General features: G+C 40.2%; 2 protein-coding genes across 3 annotated transcripts; both read right to left on the reverse strand.

Annotated features, from left to right (window-relative positions):
- Positions 1 to 3,660: 3,660 nt before the first annotated feature.
- Positions 3,661 to 7,909, reverse strand: irf8 (interferon regulatory factor 8). Of its 2 annotated transcripts, none has more exons than XM_035628493.2 (9): positions 7,479 to 7,909; positions 7,191 to 7,379; positions 6,735 to 6,918; positions 6,368 to 6,462; positions 6,113 to 6,170; positions 5,667 to 5,714; positions 5,130 to 5,522; positions 4,914 to 5,029; positions 3,661 to 4,762 (listed from the first exon to the last, which is right to left on the reverse strand). In XM_035628493.2, the coding sequence occupies exons 2-9, from the start codon at positions 7,359 to 7,361 to the stop codon at positions 4,565 to 4,567; spliced, it is 1,263 nt and encodes a 420-aa protein (XP_035484386.1). In that variant the 5' UTR covers positions 7,362 to 7,379; positions 7,479 to 7,909; the 3' UTR covers positions 3,661 to 4,564. The 2 variants fall into 2 exon arrangements, with proteins under 2 accessions (XP_035484386.1, XP_035484385.1); XM_035628492.2 differs by having other exon boundaries at positions 7,483 to 7,900.
- Positions 7,910 to 10,953: 3,044 nt separating this feature from the next.
- Positions 10,954 to 22,083, reverse strand: dusp22a (dual specificity phosphatase 22a). Its single transcript, XM_035628494.2, has 7 exons — positions 21,819 to 22,083; positions 20,475 to 20,508; positions 19,667 to 19,749; positions 18,878 to 18,927; positions 15,808 to 15,882; positions 14,971 to 15,142; positions 10,954 to 11,850 (listed from the first exon to the last, which is right to left on the reverse strand). Exons 1-7 carry the CDS (start codon positions 21,837 to 21,839, stop codon positions 11,659 to 11,661), a joined length of 627 nt encoding a protein of 208 aa, XP_035484387.1. The 5' UTR covers positions 21,840 to 22,083; the 3' UTR covers positions 10,954 to 11,658.
- Between the last annotated feature and the right edge of the window lie 70 nt (positions 22,084 to 22,153).

Below are 22,153 nucleotides of genomic sequence, written 5' to 3' on the forward strand. Positions count from 1 at the left end.
AAACAATAAGAAGTACAGTATTTTGATCATCTGGTCTGACATTACATTTGGCAGGCTTGCTAACAAAAAATAGTCCATCCCATGTCTTTCATGAAAAACCCTGAACTGCACAGATTATATCTACAGTAGAGGCGTCAGATGAATACTGTGGGATTAAAATTACAACATTCCCTGTTGTAATATCATACGGTAGAAATGTAGTCTCCCCAAATGGAAATACACAAGTGAGGTGTTTTGAATAACTGTACGATTAGCGCCATAAGGATGAGGCTGGGTGTTATTTTATAGTTTGTTGTATCAAATTCAACAAGATCTCAATAATTACATCTCTCAATAATTTCGGGATTTCCCGCCCTGTCTGTGGCTCTCAGCACCAAGCTTATTCGTGCCTTCAAACAACTTCTATCCTTAAAAATATATAAAAAAAATAAAATAATAATAAAGAAATAGATTTCCAAAAACAAGGATTCAATAACATACTAAATAAGCTGAGTACGGCAGTTTTAAGCAAAAACTACTTATAGTACCTTAATTTCTACTGCGGATTTGATTTATTTGAATCATTTTCTTGTTGAATTCTCAGCAAGTAATCTGAATAAAACTGAAAAAAACAATGAGAACACAAAAAATGAAAAATTAAATCCAGAAAATCCAATTTAAAGGGGCCATATTATGCTCCAGGCACCTTTTCAGCCTGTCTCCACGTATATCTTGTTATCTGGGGTGTCTGCCAGCCCACGGAGAATGAAAAGAAAACAATGAGTCGTTGATTCGTGGTTTGGGTTTGGCCGTGCAGACGGTCTGTAAACGAGCCATTCACAGCCCGGGCGTCAAGTGACGTAATTTGACTCCTGCTACTGGGGCGACCACGCCCCCAACCTGAGCAGCACCTCCCCCCTTGAAGTGCGGAAAAACAGATCGCGTCTACGCCATCATTTTCTCGCGGCTGCCGGCTTGCTGCCGGCGGACCTCGCTGCTGCCGGCTTTCGGTCGCGGCTCCCGGCTTGCGGCGGTTGGTCGCGGCTCCCGGCTGCCGGCGGTTGGTCGCGGCTCCCGGCTGCCGGCGGTCGGTCGCGGCTACCGGCCGCCGGCGGTCGGTCGCGGCTACCGGCTGCCGGCGGTTGGTCGCGGCTCCCGGCTGCCGGCGGTCGGTCGCGGCTACCGGCCGCCGGCGGTCGGTCGCGGCTACCGGCTACCGGCTGCCGGCGGTCGGTCGCGGCTACCGGCTACCGGCCGCCGGCGGTCGGTCGCGGCTACCGGCTACCGGCTGCCGGCGGTCGGTCGCGGCTACCGGCTACCGGCGTAGCTAGACTCGCGGCGGCCGGGATGTCGTTAACGTTCTATCGCCCAGCCCCTTGTGCTCTGTGTAATTATGGAGAATGTGTTCTGGGCCTCCCGGGTCTCTACGTCGTGTATGTGCCTTGTTACGTGCGACTGTTGTCATGGCAGCAGACCCGGGGAGGAGCGAGGAGGAGCGAGGAGGAGCGAGGAGGAGCGAGGCGGAGCTTTGCGGAACACGAAGGGAGGGGGGCGAGGAGTGAGGAGGAAAGCGCTGGAATCGACAATAGTCTCACAGGGCTGTTTCTACAGAAAGAGGAGGGTGTTGTGTGGCTTGATCCTTGAGGTGTTTTGACATGGACTGGCAAAGACATGTAGTTCACACACCTGAAAACCAATGTAACTTGTGTAAAAGGGGGCATAATATGGGCCCTTTAATGTTGAGGTAATATTCACCTTTCAATTTCCCTGCTGAATTTTGGAGAGAATCTTACTGAATAAATTAAATTATAGGCCCAAAACAATCTCATTGTTTTTCATCTTTCTTTTAATGAAATCCTTTCCTGGATTTTCTTTATTCCAACCAACCTGAACCCAGATGCTGTACAAGCCTGTTATTCAAAAAGTACATTAGTTGTATATTCTTGATTACATGGTATATAATGTATGTGTACCATTAATACATTATTTTAATCCAGGCTCGGGCATATTTGAGGAGTGGGGGTAGAGTAAGTTTCCTGTGACAGTTTTTGAAGTAAGTTCCTGTTCTGTGGAAGTTAGACAGAACTCCCCCAGATAGAATAGATAACCACACACACACACACACACACACACACACACACACATTATTCCACCTGTGTTTTTTATTCAGTGAACCATTCATTAAATATTCTAATTTAGTTTAAGGTTGTTTAGTTGTCTTTCACTATGTGATCTTTGTGTGAGTCTTTAAAACATACCTTTTTTTTTCATCATTAAAAAACAACTATAACAAAAACAAATTGACTGAGCTGCCCAACACTATATGCTTATAATGTATTTATGTTATATTTATTTTTTTGTGTCTGTAACCACTTTGTTCTCATTTATTTCATAATCAACCTTTAAATATTATGGCAATTTTAACAAAGAGCCAGACTTCCTTGCATTATGGATTTTCCACTAGAGCAATGATATATTTACAGTATGTGTGGAAGCATTTACAATGACCATCAGAAACCATGTGTTTTGTATTGGGGAACTGAAAATGTTTTGTGTGTGTGTTTGTGTGTGTGTGTGTGTGTGTGTGTGTTTGTGTGCGCGTGCGCGTGTCAAAACATGTTGTACACATTTCCCTGCCAATATTGCCACCATGTAAATGGTCTGATGTGAAAGATTACACCGTCATTTAACCCCTGGTTAATAACAAGCAACTGTATGAGACATGATGAGAGATGATGAAGATGAAGGGATGTTATTGTGTCTCATGGTGACTCATTCAATCATGTCGCACCAATTGGTCACCTCTCGTTCTCACTTTGTTACTCATTGGAGTGATGGTGAGGGGCTTGTCCGAGAGTTTCCCTGTCTTGAGTAGCCAAGATCCTTCTTTTAGTTTCATACATTGTTTTAGTTTCATCATTCCTAAGCAGGAGTAATAGATAGCTCATATTCATAGAAAATTGCGGTCTCAGTAGAGGAGTAGTTCCCTCTAAACTATAAAATATTTTCTTATTAAATTCAATGTGGACCTTTTTAATGATGTTCCTGATATTTTTTTTTGTTTTACGGAATAAATTATTTTCAAGACAATAGGAATTGTATCTCTGGAGATTAATGTGAAATTGTAGATTAGCGTAATGTGAAATTTGCTTTAACCTCTTCCACCTCACAGACATTTGTATTTTGTGCAGCCAAGCATTGTATAACCACAAGAGTTATATTTAAAATTCCAATCAGGAGCCTAAATATCAATCATGATTCTTAATGAACTGGATTACATTATGCCTACGGCTATTTTAGAGTTTTCACAGAATGGTGCAGGAAAACAGTATTGAAGATTTGAAAGTTGCACCAAGTCACTCACGGACTGAACAAGTAGACAGAAAATGTGCTACAAAGACTGCAGAATTACATGTTTTAAATTTATTTCATTTTTAAATGTTGTAACCCAGCTTTACATTTATCTCTTCATCAGGAAAATCAGATTGGCTTTGGTTGTTGTAAGAGTTACAATAAGTTAAGTTAACAAAACCAGTTACATAGTTATACACAATGTTTTTAAATGTGTGTGTGTGTGTGTGTGTGTGCGTACATGCGTGTGTAAAATTGTTGATAGTAATTTGAAAATTGTTAAATAATGAAAATATGTATATGATTGTATAAAGGCAAGCACATTTATAGTTCAGTAAAAACTTTGTTTTATTTCAAAAGCAGTTCATTAAAAATAAAGTAAAATACACAGTCTGATAGTAAAACCTATCTGAAAAAGGATGCCACATTGCATCTAAAATGCCATGCTGTTTTTATCAACTCATATAAAGATGTAATATTTACTGTAAAAACAAAATACAAAAAGATCTGACAAAATGCCCATTTGTTCATCCAAATGGTCGTCCCACTACAGAAGTGACACAGCTGCAAAAAAACAACAACAAGGAAGCTGACGCATGTTGAAATTAAATGCTATTTGAGAACTTAATTGCCTGCATACACTATATCAAACTGTTGTCATGGGGCTTTTAGTTAAAGTCTCTAAAGATATAAAAAGATTTGTTAAAGTCAGCAGAATGAATCTGTTCTGTCTGTTCTTACGCTAAAAAAAGGAAATTGCTTACCAAATTAGAAAGACTACTTCACCTGGTAACACAAAAAAAATAATTAAGTTATTAATTGACTTAAATTGCTTACCTTGGGTTGAAAAAACTTAATTTATTTGTGTATTACCAATTTTTTTTTAAAGTTGGTAAGCATTTTTTTTTTCTAGTATAAGACTTTTGAGCATGTAAGTTGTGTGTAATATCTAACAACGCTACTCTTATATAATCTTTTTTTAATGATAAAGCAGAGGCAAGTTTTAGCGCTGTACTCATACAAATTTAACATTACTTCTATACAAATATTAGGGACATCCTTATATCGAGCTGCAGATTAAAAGTCGTACTCTTCTTTATCTCTACGTCTCCACTTGCTGCTACAAATTTTAAATTAAGTATAAAAAAAGGAAAATAAAGGAATGTCCGTAATATGTTGTACATATTGTCCAGTGCACACTCAGGAGCTCTAGGTGTATTATACTGCTCACAGTTCAGGCAGTGATAGGCATGTTGTCTCTATAGCAGGCTGGCCTCTGCGGTCCACTGTAGCTGCACAAGTCCTGGTAGATGTGGGCCATCTGGTCAGAGGCCACAGCATCAGACATGTCCAGGATTGGGTTGTTGCAGTAAGGCTGCGAGCGACGCATGTTCACTGCCTCCAGCAGGTGCTGGCAGTTCACCACAGTGATCTGCCAAAGAGAGAGAGAAGACAGGAAGATGTGTTTTGGGCTTCTAGGTCGAATAGAATCTTAATTAATGTTGCTCAATCAATCAATCAATCAATCAATCAATCAATCAACTGTTTGAACGAGACACATGTAATGACTTGATGGGTCTTACCTGCACAATGACCAGTTTGCTTTTGGCATTGTTGAGATCATGGAGCTCTTCTCCGAAACACAGAGTCACTGTCGGATCAGGAGCGGGAAACTGACCCTCCTGGTACAGCTGTAGAGCTGAAACCAAAAATAGCATGTGAACGTGCTTGCTGTCTATGTTTTTCATTGAATCTGAGCTTCTGAGCTTCCAAAGAATTGAATAAACATGAATGCTAACCTTGAAGAAACCTTCCCATGTCGAAAATTTTGACGACAGCATCCCTCTCAAGTTTACAAGGCACGGAGGTGAATTGTGAGGCCACCTCTCCCTGCCCGCTCCAGAAGACTCGACTCTGGCAGAGCCTTTTGATGAAGATGCCCTCTTGGTTGGCACGGACCAGTACACCCCTCTCCAGGTGGCCCAAGAGCTTGCGTGTAACATGGCGCTGGCGGTCATACTCGATGAGCTCAGCAGGGGGGAAATTAACGCTCTGCATGCTGTCTGAACTGTAGAGGGCGCCACGACCCAGATGCTGTTGTGGAGAAATCCTGCAACCTTCAGGGTGAGTGACCAGTGTGTTCTGCACCAGTTTTCCTCCATAGTAGAAACTGATCATCATCTGGGAGAATGCTGTAGAAGAGAACATTTTGAAAATATATTTTCAAAACAGTAAATACTCTGCATGTTGTGCTTCATTTGTTTCATTATTACCAGCAATGTTTTACTATTAATTTAATCTTATTATGACACTTTCATTGATTACATAATACATACCTGAGCCGATAGTGCCTGATGGCAAAGGGTCCTGATGTAGTGGGAAAACTATGAATTACAGGAAGGAGGGGTGAGTCTTTGACACAGTGGAAACGACCACAGTGTCATGACATTATGTTGCTGCATCATCAGAAATGCCGTTTCTCTCGCACAATCTCCCAAAGAAATAAACGCCTTATTCAGCAAAGTTCAACAGGATGTTAGTCAATTCTTCCATTGCAAAATTCAACAGACAAGCAAACAACCTCTATTTAGCACCCACAGTTGTCTGAGCTTTCCACTGTGGTTAATTTCAAAGATGTTAAAGCTCATAGCTCAGAGTGACGGGAACTAACACCCTTACTTGAGAGATGAGACAAAAGGCAAAGGTGCTTGGACAAACATCGACCAACATCACGAACAGAACTGTGAAAAACTTAATGTGCAGGTAGAAAACTTCCCATTACCATTAATGCTGCCTTGGGACCAATACTCTGGACTGGCCTGGATGCTACAGCCTTCTTCCTGCAAAATACAACGACACAAAAGGGTGTTGTCAACAAAGCACCCGTAGTCATGAAGATCAATTGTAAGGGGTGTGCATGAGTCATAAAAAAAAAAACTGGAACAAAAGCTGAGCAATGAAGTGCATCTGTGACAGAGGACAGCAGGAAAGAGGTGAGGGGTAAAAGTGAATAGTTTGAAGTGAGGTGCAGTCTCACCTCTTTTATGAGCTCTTCTATTTCTGTAGGGCTGCAGTCAGTGATATCGCCAGAGCTGGTGGTAGCTGCCATGGCTGTCAAAGAGCTTTTGCCATCTGTGGGTGAAATAATAGCACACGGATTCTTTTCATTGTACAAACACAGTGGTTTCACTTGCTGCATTGTCTTTTATTATTCATTGTTACATAAGGAATGCAGGAATTTAACCTGGCAACATGCATTGCACTGGCAGTTCTAATGACAATTTTACAGAATAGCTGTTGGCTCTGAAGTCATCAGTTGTTCAAATGACAAAGAAAACAGAAAACAGGATTTGGATTTCGACTGGAAATGAACACAATTAAAGGCCACGAGACCAGACACTTACGCTTCTGCTCTTCCTCCGGTACGATGCGGTAAACTTTGTAGGGCTCAGAGATGTCCAGCTGAGACCTCTCTGTCACCTCCTCAAAGTCAGGGCTTTTATTGAGGGCACAGCGGAGTCTTGTCTTCCATGTTGCGGGCTCAGCCTTCTCCCCCTCCTTGAACTTGCCTTTGAACACAGCCCAGGCCTGCGGAGGGAAAGAAAGAAAAAACGGTGTCAAAAATTATATTTTGGGGTCATTTTTTTGTGATAAAATAACATTCTAGCGTTACTACTATTCAAAAATAAAGGCCAAATATGATCCGAATAAAAATAAAAATCTTGACTACAAGTGAAACAATGACATTTAAAGGACCACAAATTATTATTTGTCGCCAGAATCAGCAGACTTGTGGAAGCACTTGACAGATCCCCCGCCTGTGTGTCAGTAATGTTCCCATGGGCAGAGTGCTGTCAAACCTTAAAGATGGATGCGTCCACTTCTTGGTTGTAATCCTGTTTCCCTGCGTGTTTCCATGGAATTCGGAACATCGTGCGGCTCTCATCCTCCCACTGCAGCCCGGCGTACTGACCACTCTGGATCTGCTCCACCAGCCACTGCTTCAGCCTGCGACCCCCTGAGCTCGACATCTTGATGGAGAAAAACACCTGGATGGAGATGATGGAGAAAAAAGTTTATCATTCACTTTGAAGATATTATAGTAGTATAGTATAGTAGTATAGAACAGAAAGGAAAAGTAAACGCACTCACAGAAAGAGCTGAGCTCTCGGCTCTGTGTCTGCGTGTTAAATCCGGAGGTGATGACAGATTTTCACACCGTGAGATCCAAACAAGTGAGTCGTCGCCGGCACATGTCCGCTGGGTTTATTGCGCTCACGGGGTCATGAATGAAAAAGCTGAGCGAAGATTCGACGACGCGGCCTGGCTCCGACCAATCGGTGCGCGTGGCGTCGGCGGGCCCGGCCCACTCCGGAAGTGTTTTTTCTCCTAACTGCGCGCATTTACAAGAAATGGCCTGATCCCGAGCGATGGTCGTAAAGTCGCTGCCCACGCCGCGGAGACGCGGAGCCCTGGCGGAACGCGGAGAGTCACAAGTTGGCCAGCGCTGCGGGGATTTCTGCGCTCCGCCCCCACGCCCACACATCTGTGGCTGAGAGAGCTCAGGTGGAAGAGCGACTACTGCGTGTCTGATGGTGGAGGAGGTCGACTCCGCTTGTCCCCATGGGAGCCGCACCGGCCTTTATAGAGGGGTGCAAGATGTCATCATGGGAGGATTATATATTATAAACAATTTGATGAATGGTATCTAATATATAAGAATAATAATCATAATAATCATAATAAATTGGATTTATAGAGCACTTTGCATTGCTCAAAGCAGTATCAAAGTGCTACAGAGTAAAAACAAGATAAAAAAGAAAAAGAAAAAAATAGTTTTAAAAAGAAAAAGTACCAAATTTAGGCGAATGCTTGTTGAAAAAGAAAGGTTAAGAGGGGATTTACAGTGGACTGAGCAATAACAAAGCCATGTTGTTATTCTATCCACCTTCCCCATGATGTCATAGTGTAGTTTTCTGTTGGGACAGACACAACAGTGAAGCAATTAGTCGATTAATTGATCAGTCAAACTTTGTTTTTTACAAGATGAGAAATATTCCCCAGTTATTCTGTATCCAAGTGATTCAGACATTAATCATGAAACAATCTGCAGATTAACATTGAAAATAATTGCGTTCATCATTTGTTTTTGATTTTTAAAATCAACCTGGAACTAGATTTATTGAATGAGTTCACCAGATCTGACAAAATCGAAAAAAAACTGAAAATAGCCAACAAAACTAACTTGAATCACTGATATATTAACTTAATAGAATGAAAACTGCACCAATTTCACTGGACAGATTAAAGGCATAACCATATTCCAACTGCATTTCCTTGCAGTATTACCTTTAGCTAAATTTATGGGAAGCCTGACTTTCTGTTTGTGACTATAGAATAAACATGTCCATGGTCGCCCTTCCTGGAATTACCTGAACATGACTGTACCTGTACCAGACGATACACACATCAACAAGTCAAGTCACTAACTTTGACCTGCCACAAAAGCTCACAATAAGCACATTTACTGTAGTTACTGGGAATATTATGTAATAAGCACAATTTTGATTTTGGGAGATACACACAGGAGGTACTGAGTGATGTTAATGCAACATCACTCCCCTCCCCACACAGATCAGTTCCAAGGAAACAGGTGGTAGTGTATTTCCTGGCAAGTCTGATGTGAGCAAATTGTATTTTTTGAGGGGTAAAACCTTGAAGAAACATTTCAGAATAAATTTCATTAGTCCGACACGTTTTCTTAGTGTGTCTCCTTGGTACAGTGTAAAATAAACCATAGGACTGATTTGGAATTATGTTTATGGGGGAAAGCGTCATGGATGCTAGAATTATGAAAAAAATATGAATTGTGGTATTTTTTTGTAGGGTATGCCTAAAATAGAACATTGTCTCATGTAGTCCTTGATTTTTTTTTACAATTTTATTTTGCTGTCCATTTTAATAAATGTTTTTTCCTGTGACGTCTTCCTATTTTTTCATGTGTACGTCTTGTTGTGGGTGACGCTAAAGCAATTTCTAATGTACTGCCTGTTGCCAAAAATCTAAAATGAGCTGCTTGTACACTCATGTGCCTCGGCGACATAGTTTAAGGTCTCTGTAAACCTTCGACAGTTTAAACTAATTATCACTTAGTTTAAACAAGTTACCATTTACCAATTATTGTGATTGTCTCTGTGGTTACCTCAGTCGTTTATATGTACATCAAAAGTTTCAGATATACATTTAGATTTTTTAATGACAAAGGACAAAGCATCAGAGAAGAGACAATTCTTACTATGTGCCATGTTTTTTAAGTTATAATTTCAAATAATATTAAAGACACAGCTAAACCATTAACCAGCTGAGACATTCTCATTTCTGTCTTTAACAAATATACTAATTTCTGGTTACTATGACCTTTTACACTCACAATGTATATTCTGAAACCCAGTCTTGTAGTGAAGGATTACAGACACTGTTTGTTCCCATGAAGCTGCACAGCCAGATGCTTGTGGTGTGAAGCAGCATCACCAGGTGATCTGCTGAGTAAAACCTAAACAGTCTTATATTCAGACTGAAACTAAAGAAAATATGGTTGTTAGTACAGATTTATTCGCATTGTCATTTTTGTCAATCACTGCATTTTATTATAAAACAAAATTAACATCGATACACACCCCCCAAAAAATAATACCCATCAAATTATAACTTAAATCAGTTTTGTCACAATAAAAAAGAGAAATCAGAGCTTCAGTAACATCAGGAAGACTTCATCCTGATGAGATCCTTCATGTGTATTATAGATTTATTCAGTTATACCTTAACTTCCCAATCTTAACCTGTTATATATTACTTAAAGGAACCTTTTGCCAATTTTAAAACTTTACTCCATATGTTGGGTTGCACAGCAAGAGGGTTTTTGGTTCGCATCTGAGTTCGAACCAACCAGGGCTTTTTTGTGTGGAGTTTGCATGTACTCCCTGTGTCTGCGTGGATTCTCTCTGGGTTCTCCGGCTTCTTCCCACAGTCCAAAGACATGTATATTGGTGTTAGGTTAATTGCAGACTCTAAATTGACCATAGGTGTGAATGTGAGAGTTAATGGTCTCTGTATGTTGTTCTGTCCTGGGTGAACCTTGCCTCTCGCCTAACGTCTGCTGGGATTGGCTCCAGCCCCCCATGATGCTTTAAGGATAAAGCGGCATAGATAATGGATGGAACTCCATATATTAAATTCGGGTCTTAAAATATCCATGATATTCAACCAGTGTTCTCTACAAATATGTTAAAACATCATATTTTCCTTAACAAAAGCCATCCCTGGATTATCTGATATCAGTAGATGGTGGGAAGACTAAAGAGGTTTTGGTAGTTGTACATTTCTTCTTTTGGCCTCTCTGTCTGATGGGAGATAAATAGATAGGTTTCTAGGAACTTGCAGAGCCAACTCACAGCTTCCCCTCCCTGGCTATCCACCAATGTTGAATTGTGGATTGTTGATGCTTGGTTATGTTGCAGACATTGCTGTAATTACATATAGTAAGAGATATATATGGTTTGATATTTTCTTAGGAAGGAATTGAATGGAAAAAAACAAACCCAGAATGATGGAACAGTATGCATCTGGGTGTGAACAAACGCTGTTTATTACATGGCAGTGATGTGCATCATAATGTAGTTACTGTTGTTGTAACATCTGTAAGTGGTCAGTGAACCTGCTCATGTTTGGTTATTGTGTATTTTATCGGTTCATGCAATGTCAATTGTGCAAAGCAGCAGGGCTTGCTTTCAGTAGGACGTACATGATTTTTATATTCAAATATTCCATGCTGCCATTCTGGCAAGCACGCTAACTTCCCAAGCTGTAGTGTGGAGCAAATAGTTTTCATGGCTATCCGCATAATTGCAGGCAAGATGTTCCTTTAAGACAGCATTGATCAGTCACATCTGTAAGCTGGACATGGAAGGTGTGATGTGACCACATGGAAGTATAGTGTATTCATCAGGGCAAAGGTGCTGAGGTGTTTAGAGTAAGGCGTCTGTGAGGACTGATACCCCTGTTGGGGCTGTTCTCAGTTAAGGGGGGTACTGGAAGTGAACAAGAGTCTGTAGACCAATTCTAAATCAACCTCCATTGCTTAAAATTTACTATGACTGTTGCAAATAAAGTAATGTAAAAAAGGATTGAAAGCCTTGGTTTGCTGGCTTCATTCTATGCTTTCAGTGTTATATGAATTTGAATATAACTTAGGGGTTGATTTCGAATTGAGTACAGAATAATAGCTGCTGTTGATTCCAGACAGAATTTGGCAAGACTTTGGCATCTATTTTAGCTGCTGCCTTCAGGACCATCAGGGTCAGATGGCAGAGCACAGACACCTACACCCTCATTTATCCAGCGCTGATCTGCTCCTCTCCTCTGACTCGCCTGTTGCTCTGTGTACTGGCTCAGCAGCGCTCCCACCTGCTCCTGGTCATTGAATGGACTGGGACAGAAACTGGACTCTAACCATGTTCGGTACTGAGGTCAAAAGGACAGACAAAAAAACAACATCACATCACTTTGTTGAAATTACATTTCAGTGTTGAATACATTACTGAAAGTACATTTTGTGCATACATATAGTGGCTTTGATATTTTTCTTCCTGTGGTACCTTGTAGACAGTGCCGTCAGTGTTCCCTTCTTGCTTTAGTGTTTTTCTTCTTAATTTGAGTTATATGTACAACTTTGTGGTCATAAATATTGTAGCTGTTGGGTTCCATTTAATTGTAAATCAAACAGCTTAACCTTCACTCAGTCTCATATAATCAAATGATTCATCATAATAAAGAAGCATGCACTGTTCCTACCATCCAAAAATACAACTGTGACTGTGATCTGGATGTGGATGGGTCTTAACAGATCGGATGAGAGGGCAGGACAGACTGGGGCTTTAGTCAAACACTTCTCAGGAAATGCCTCTTGGCAGACATTCCTGCTCAAACAGTCACCTCATCTTACACTCTCATTTACGAAAATCCGCTCTTCCAAAATCTTCTCACTATATTTTTCTCCTTCTGGAAATTCATGCACATAAAATGCATTTACATTAACAAGACCTAAATTTAGGTTCTTGAACATGTTGTCGTTTGTAGCAGGATAATCTAACGGGAAACATCCACGTCGCCCAACTGGATGGTCAACAAGTCTGCTGATGACGACGTAGCTTTTCACAGTTCGAAACAAGCTCAACGACAACCTAACTGGTGTTGAAGGGAAGTGTGATTTGATTGCCAGATTAAATTTAGAGCCTTCATCATTTTAATTATGGAAGTGGTTTTAAAACAAGATTTAAACAAGTTTCTCAGGATAAAGAAACAGTCAGACAATGTAACATTGCCAAACTAAAGTCACCAGCCATGCTTTGAGGAATCTAGAAACATGGCTTATATTAAAAAATAAACACAAGGGCCAAAATTCAATTAACGATGCCATGACATTTTCAGAGTTTCAGCAGTAGCGCTTAAAAGGTGATGATCCCTGTAATCGACTTGAATTTTCAGTGCATCATACAAATTAATTTAGTTTTTGCTCAAAAAGGGGTTCTTTGATTAAGTCATAGAAGGGTGAAAGAGTAAAAGATTTTTAAATATTTAAACTATAAAAGTATAAAAAATAATATTATGTTGATATTTATTATATTTATTTATTTTGAGATTTATTGTCACTTTAATGCAGACCGGGTTTTCAGTATTGGTATATCCAGGAATTCTTTTTGAGCAATATCTTATTGTTTACGAAATACAATGAAGTGAAAGTAATACATTCATCTTCCTAAAATTAGTATTCTCACTGGTAACCTAAAGGCAAAGCAGTACAGCACTGACTCATAGGATCAAGACAACTGTAACAGTGAATAATCAATCAAAACCGCAATATAAAGATAACACATCAATACGTGGACTGCATCGGGTGTTGTGTAAGATTATGCTTACTGCAGTTCTGTCATTGTGAAAAAGAAAATGAATCCTGTTGGAAGATACAAAGTCCCTTTAAGTGTTCCAAATGGCCTCATAAAGTCAGAAATGTGTCCTGTTGGAGCTCATGGCATAACTTTAAAGTGGAGACAAAAGCTAGATTTGAGGCAAATGGGCTCAGGTTCATACAACTGGACAGTTGGAAAAGCAGAAAACCCTTTAATTGGATGTGCACTGCACTGTATTTAATGCACCTGTTTCTGTTATTATGTGGCATTTAACAGTTTGTTACAGCTGCATTAGTAACGAAACTAAAAAAAAACTAGACTTAAGGATCCCGTATGTGTAAAAAGCGCAAATACAACATATAAAACCCACGAAATCACTGCAAGATCAACAAGCAATTAGCCTTTTTTTTTGTCATGTTATGTTGCAAGGTGCTGACAGTAAGGCTAAACACGTGATGAGCAGTACTAACTTGATGCAATCACAGGAACCCCCCAGCAGTTCCCCTTCTGTAGTCAATGGTTAGATGGGAGTCATCATAATGAAATCACGCACTAGGTGTGCACTGGTAACACGAATGCTGCAAAATTTTAAAAGCCATGAACAGCTATCTACTGTATGTTCATTTAACACATCCTGACAAAAGCAACATACTGTGGAGATGATGGCTCGAAATAAAATGCAAATATAAATGTCCTCACTCCCTGAAATGTGCAAACACTATTAATACTTGAAAACTGCTGCTAGTCTTCTGATAACTCAAGAACAATGTCTTTAAGTCTTGAACCAGCATTTTCAATACAAGCATATGTTTTTGTCCAATACTCAAATATATTGCTTGATGTTTTCTCTGTGTGGAAAAAAAATGCTCCAAACCAGAATAGAAATAAAACCAAGAAGTTAAAACGTTTATGGGAAAACGTATTTCCTATAAGTGATATTCTTCAAATTGGAAGGAGCTAAATCAAAACTTTGAACACATCACAGGTCAGATCTGTCACCAAGAGTGCAGGGTCAATAAGACTCCTCACCTCAAATGTACATACCCACACAAAGCTGTGAGTGTTTACATGCCTAAAAAAATGTGAGTTTTGATATCAATATAAGAATTTCTTTTTCAGACAGCTTTCAAATGAATAATATGAACCAACCACACAATTTTTTTTACCAATCAAATGTCTCCTCACATCAGAGAGATGTGATAAACTCTGCCGCTTTAGCTGAGAATCTCAGCAGTTGCAACACAGCCACAGAGTTAATGGTTCACAGTTTATTGGCCTCTACACATATACATACAACGATTTAAAAAAAACCTCACAGAACTTAAGACACATGAGGCAGTCCACCTGTCAGGTATAACACATGACAAGAAGGGAACCACAAATAACGGTTGAGAGGTTAACCACGGACTGCATGTGCAGCGTGATGGTTAAAGTATATGCATCATATCCTGTGCATGTCTCAGTGGCTTCAAATAAAATAAAATAAGCACAAATGCAATAAAGCATAAAGCAATTTAAATCTGCGGCTAGAACATGCCCGTAGAAAAAAAGGGCCTGAATGTTTTCTGTAGGTATTGTATGTTTGAATTCATCATGTCTATGTTCCTTTTTGTGTGTGTGTGTGTGTGTGTGTGTGTGTGTGTGTGTGTGTGTGTGTGTGTGTGTGTGTGTGTACCTCTGAGACTTGTGTCGCCTGGTACTCCTGCAGCTGCTGCATGAAGCCATAGTTTGGGCCGACAAAAGAGCGAACGGCCTTGACAGCGGACAAACACTCCTCCCAGCTGTAGTGTGTGACAGTCATCAGGTAGGCCACCACCATGGTAGTGCTGCGGGACACACCTGCCAGGCTACCGACACACAACGGACATTGGGGTCAGTTTGGTCTTTGTCATAAAGCTTCTGGGTCCTTGACACCTTTTTTCTTACTGGTAAAGAGGTAAATGACAGAACAAGTAATGACTGTTGTTTGCTTCTCAAATTGAACCTTGATGTACAGTGTTGGATAAATATTATTATTATTATTATTATGTCATTATGTGATTTGTTCTTGATTGGCTTTCTTTTGGGTTTTTGTCCATCCAGGGTATCTAAAGCTATAAACAAGTTACATTTCAGACTTTTTAATACCACTTGAAATAAAATGTTAAGACTGAACTTGCAATGGAAATAAACGCCACACACACACACGCACGCACGCACGCACGCACGCACGCACGCACGCGCGCGCACACACGCACACACACACACACACACACACACACACACACACACACACACACACACACACACACACACACACACACACACACACACACACACACACACACACACACACACACACACACACACACACACACACACACACACACACCTTGTTACGGGCTCTTACATACTCCTATGCTTCATGCTCTGTGAACCCAAATCCTTTTACAAAAGCCTACATACACACAGTAAACATGAATTGACAAACCTCTGCTTTGAATAATGAGCTGGTTACAGTATCAAAACCTACCAGTGAACAAGACACGATCCACCATTCAGGCGACATTCATGGATGAAGCCGATGCACTCTTTAAAATGCTGTAATCTGAAAAGAAAACAAACAGAGATACAACAACACTCAGTACAGTAAAGCACACACGAGTCTGTGGTATGCTGTGGGAAATATAGAAACAATTTGTTTTGAATCAAATATAACAACATGATAGTATCATCACTCTTCAAATGAGTACAGTAGCTTCCTTTTCTAAGGTACACACAACAGGATATGAGAAAAGACACCTTGAATTGAAACTGGAGGCCCAAACTTTGTTTTGGAAATGGTTCACTGAAACTGTGATATACTGGTATGATTTTGATTGTAGAAACTACAGGTAATTATGGAAAATAGTCCCAGAATAGGGCAGGTGGTTTTGATGGATTTTTACTAGCGCTAAGAAAATAGACATGTCAGAGAGTAGGGATTTTTCTCTTAACCACTCTCCAAATAGTCATGTGAGAGAAAAAAGTCAAGTCTGCTCAAACAAAGAGTTTGTGGTAGACCAGAGCTCAGACAGTAGTGGCAAAGGAAGTAAATGTCCTCATTTTTGTCTGTCTGCAAATTAAATTAGTTTTCAGCATTCATTTTAACATTCATTTATATATTTATCCTTTCTTTTAGTTGACCATTCATATTTACACTAAGCCCTCTAAACTTAAACTTTATCACTCCCACATGCAGAGTCTGTATCAGAAAACACTGATGGTGTTTTGCATAATCAAGAAGTGCATGGCTGATAGCACTGTCTCCTGAGGAGCCGAGGCTGGTTACTCAATAGCAGACAGAATAACAGACAGGGGCTAAAATAGATCGACAGCCACTTTTCTTTTCTCCTTCCTGAGATCCAAACTCCTCTTTTAAAAGATGTCTCCTCAGCACTTTGTTCTGTCTTCCTAGCACTGAGTTTTCTGACCATCTTGTTTAATATGCAAAAAATAACCTTGTGAAATAGATTTGAGGTTTGAGGTTTTGACCAGCTAAATCCAGAGAAACTAAGCTAGTAAAAAAAATGTAAACGAATAAGCTATTGACCTGTAGTACATTACAAAAAGAGCTTCAGCAATTTTATGGTATGGTGAAATTATATTTAATATAATTACATAGTTAAGCATAAGGAATCAATTTTAATTTTAAACAAAATATACCATAAAGTACGTCACGGGACACATGCAAGTCTCCTTGCAAAAATTCACATCTCAATTTTCGAATTATTTGAAGTCCACCCTCATGGACAGTGCACACTCTCACACTTTTCAGGAGAATATTCGCCCTGGCCCTATAGGCCACTCATCATGAGGCCCTGAAAACTTTTGTTTTATCTAATAAGGTTTTGTGATCTTTTACTTTTTCTTGTAAGGTTTTAATGATCTTTTTTTCTGTTGTAACTTATGTGTGAGCGATAAAGGCAATTGAGGCAGTAACTGTGGGCTACATAAATGACCCTGACTTCCTGACATCAATCCTGAAGTACAGCGATATTGTAAGAGTGTCATGATTCATTTTTTTTCCTTTTCTTCAAAACGCTACAGTTGCTCCAAAATTTACAGAGCCTCTGTGAGAAAGACCGTCCCTGCTCTTGGGCCTTACACATGAGAGGGGCCATCAGAGCTGGCCATAGGGGCCCCTAGCTGGTGGCGAGCATGGTGGGGCGGCAGTTGGCCTCACCACTCCTGTCTGTCAGACCAGTGATTGTGACAGAAGGGGTTTATTAAAGCTCTGGGTGGTCGAGGCCAACAGCCAGATGTCACTGAAGTTTCCTTCCTGGGCTGCCTGAGGGAAACATGCTTGATTGCAACAGTGGAGGTCAAACACCTCCAACCAACCCAGCCCAATCAGCAATATCCAACCAAACAGTAAATCTCAATTCTTGTTTACTTTCACCCTGCTGCTCTGTTTTCTTTTTTTTTCGCAAGCTAATGAAACAACAACTTCAAAACAGCAGAGCTCAAATCACACTCAAATGTCTGGGAAGGTACAGTGTTAACACTCCACATTCAGGACAAATCCTCAAACATTTCAATGTCTTCATATACAGTAAATTCTACAGTCCAATAGCAACCCTGTGTTTTAATTGTTCCGTTGCGGTTGACTGGCCGTAAGGGAATTTGAACTGATCAACAAGTGTTTGTTTGTGTTCATCTTTGTCTACTATGTTGTATGCAGATTAATTGATCATCCTACAAGAAAATTTCCCTACGCTTTTCCTTCGCCATTCTTCCCATTCTAGCACGGCCAATTCCATGTAGAGAGAACAATATGCTCCAAATACATATCAAGTCAACAGCAGCTTTTCACCTGTACAGCATGAGCAAAATGCGTAAGTGATTTATGCACACACTGTGCAGGAAAACTGACCAACCAGTAGAAGACACTTATGTACAGGGGTCGCAAGACATGATACTGCTCTTTTGCACAACTCAAAATGCAACCTGCGACTGCCTTTAGCCCGTGTCAAGTGTTAAATACAGAACTACTACAGCTAGTGTTGTGTGAGATCACAGGCCACTACATAGAAATTAAGACAAACGCTATGACTAATGTGTTGCCACTGCGAGGGCTCATTCCTCTTTCAACACTGAGTCTGCCTCCTGGTGATGAACATAGAGTTATTGAACGCACGCACACACTCCTGGTCACTTTGCCCTCTAACATACTGCTTCTATTTAAACACAGTATAAAGTAAGCAAAACATTTTCATTAGTAAATTAGTAAATGTCTTAAAACTACCAACCAAATATTTCAATAGTGTATAGTCTTTAAAATTGTCAAAAATGATCATATAATCTTTCTAACGATTTGTGAGGCCGTCACTCTCCAAGCACGCATCTGGGTGGGTAACAGTGTTGAAACCGTACTGCATGACTCATTTTTAGTTCAAATTGAATTCATTTGTGTTACCAATTGAAGAGATTTTTTCAAGCTGGTGAGCAATTTTGTTTTTCTCCCAGTGCATTTTAAATCTGTGGTATATGCAGCAGTATGGCTATGTGTGTGTGTGTGTGTGTGTGTGTGTGTGTGTGTGTGTGTGTGTGTGTTTACTCACAGGTTCTGGCTGGAAGCATCAGCTGCATGAATACACAGATACGTCATGTCCTGTAAAACACAGATAAATACCTGAATTAACTGCTGAAATAAAAATTGTCCTTACATCTTCAACTATATTTATGTTACACACTGAAGTGATGGCCTATCTTTACAGACGAGCGTCTGTCAATCCAATCAAATAGGAGCAAAAGTTGTCCGTTGTTCCTTAAAGTTGGGCAGCAAGAGGAATTTCTTATCTAAATGCTAATTGTGTAGCAGAGTTACAGGCATCTGTAAGCTGTGTAGTAGTTTAATATTAATTCTTTCTTGGGTTTACCTTTAGTCAATAAATATAGAGTCATAAAATGATTTTCCCACTGTTCTAAAAGAGCACGTACATTTTCAACACCATGGGGAACGTGTGTACTTACTCAGTGCACAGAAACGCCCTTTGTAACAAATCACTTTCAGGTTTAAATATTAAGACATCTGGAATTTTTTTTTAATATATATATATAAAAATATATATGCATAGCAGTAAACAATACATTTACTCTCCTTTATCTTGATCAGTTTCTGTCACTAGACGCATTTACTGTATTACTGAGCATCTAAACTGTCCATCTCATCCACAAAACTGCTTCAACTGCAACTCATCACCACCCCCAGCTGGCTGACAGGGCAAATCACAATATTAAAAAAGCATGCACAATAATAGCTGAATTTACTCAGGTAGTTCTGGTTTGATTCACCACAACCTGATGCAAAGATATCGTAAGACGCCAGCCAAACGAGATTGTCCACTAACCTCAAACACAGGCTTAGCATTGTTGTACACTGACAGGATGTGGGTGATGCCATTCTTGGACAGACTTTCTCTGTTTTCGGCATCTGGTACAAAGAGAGAGAGAGAGAGAGAGAGAGAGAGAGAGAGAGAGAGAGAGAGAGAGAGAAATAAATCTCACACAAACCAAACACACAAATAACTCAATTTATACTGTAAACTGCAGCAGAGGAAGGTCAGTCAACTGGTTACAGTCCTGCAACATCACTTGCTACAATTCAGTCTGTAGTCACTTGCTCATGTCACTTGAACTATTTTTAATGATTATGCTTGTACCATCATGTGGAGAAATCATCGTGGCAGCTAAAGATAGAAAGCTGCAGATGCCACATTTACAGGGAAGATGATGTTATTTTATGCGGGGAAGCACTTTCCAGCTTGTGAATTATTTTTATGTGGCATTTGTATATTCTTTGTGTTTAACAGAAGAATTTTCAAGTTTGAAAATCTGATAGCTAAAGCCCTATGCTATCAATAAACTGCATAGGGCACAGCATTTAAATTGAAAAACCCTGCCCTTTTCCCTTTCCCCCTCAAAGGTAAAAATTAAAGGGTTAAAATAACAAAATAAAGTCATATTTCTAAGAATACTGATCGTAAGAGTTGCAATATTGTACAGTATATATCCCTCCACCACTCATTCCTACATGCATTTACGGCCTCTCATTGACACCTTGTGCCTGAGTTGTCCTGAAAGCCTGAGGTGACCCAGTTACACTGATTCTATCAAATTTAGGAACATCAAAATCAATTTACAGAATGTTTGTCTTACCTCTTATATTCCCAAGGTAGAGCCCATCGACAACCTGTGAAGCAGCAGTCACAGACATGTTGCATTCAGGTTACCTATTCATTACAGTCCAGCTTCAGAAACTTCACTTGAAAGGAACAAATGTGGTGGGTCGAGCCAGATTGGATTTAAGGCTTAAGGCTTAAGAAACACAGCACTGGCAAAAGGAGCATTCCCTGCAGCCATACAAGGCCTGAGGCGACGATGCGTGATTATCAGTACAGAGTGATGAGCGGAGAGCAGCCACTGAGGGTCGCTGTACTGTACAATTTTGAGAGGTCAAAAACTCCAGCAGCAGTATATAGAACCACTATATTTCTAAAGGAGTGGGTCTAACAATAACATTGTTGTATGTAATGCAAGTGCTCTACTCTGCTTGTACTAGTACTATGAGGCAGCAGTTGTCTAACAATAATACATAAATATTAATTTCTAATGTACTTTTAATATACATTTTAAAAGTGACAGATTGACACAAATTAAATGTTTAACTGACAGCCTGCTCACTGCTGTGACAATTAAGATTGGAAATTCAGATGCTTACGCAAAGTCATTTGAGTAATTACATTCACTGGTCTTAATTTGGTGGATGGTTTCCAACAAAAATGTTGTTACAAATAAGTTTTTAAAAATCTATTTTCACTTTGTATTTTTTGACTAATAAACTGGGCATGTGGGTCATTTTTGCATGTAAGCAATAAACCCCTTGCCATCATTTGAAGGGCAAATAGTCATAAGTGAGTAGACAGATACAAATGTTGACCTAACGTCGGAACAATGCAGTAACTATCTGTTGATTTGATCATTTCAGAGCAAAGTTAAATGAGCCACTCAACCAAAGGTCAGAGGTCAGTATCAACAACAAAGCAATGATAGATTCAGTGCCTTGCCTCTGAGCTCTTCAGTACAACCAAGCCTCTGATTTCCAACCATCATCAGTCACGACTAGTTTGAAACCAACTAATGGTTTTGGATATCATCTGATCTTAACACAGAGGCAGTCTAAGGGTTGTTGTTGTTGTTGTTTACACATTGGAAAAGGTGAACTGTGTGTGTGTGTGGGGGGGGTATATAAAGTGCCCATCACACGGGATTAGTAAGGGACAGAGCAAAACATGTGGCGTGATGCTCAATGTCATTGAGTCAGGCGGACGTGGAAGTTTTACCACAACACAGCAACCAACAACAACAACAACAACAACAGCAACCACCACCAACAAAAACAGCAACAACAACAACAGCAGCAGCAACAACAGCAACCACCACCAACAACAACAGCAACAACAACAACAATAAGTAAAACAGCCACAACAAGCAGAGGCTCACCTTATGCATTCCATTGCCCATGGTGCCTCTGAACCAGTGTGCGACGAGCCGCAGCTCTTCACCGTGTCGCACCGCTGCGAGATGTTTGAATGGACTTCGAATGTGAAACGCGAGGCTGGACGGAGCGACGGCAGTGGGGGCAACCTCCGCCTGCGGTCGCTATGTTTGTCTGCCACTCGACAACATTATCCTTTCCGTCACAATGTGTCCTCTTCCGGATTGTTTTGACGTGAAAAAACTGCAACTGTGTGGCTTCAGTTCCGGTAAGTGACGTCACGGCGCGTCACCGTCAGCTGCTCGGCTTCACCTTGAGCCGGAGCTCAGCAACACATCCG

This window comes from Scophthalmus maximus, chromosome 4, assembly GCF_022379125.1.
Source record: "Scophthalmus maximus strain ysfricsl-2021 chromosome 4, ASM2237912v1, whole genome shotgun sequence".
In the NCBI taxonomy this organism is placed as follows: domain Eukaryota; kingdom Metazoa; phylum Chordata; class Actinopteri; order Pleuronectiformes; family Scophthalmidae; genus Scophthalmus; species Scophthalmus maximus.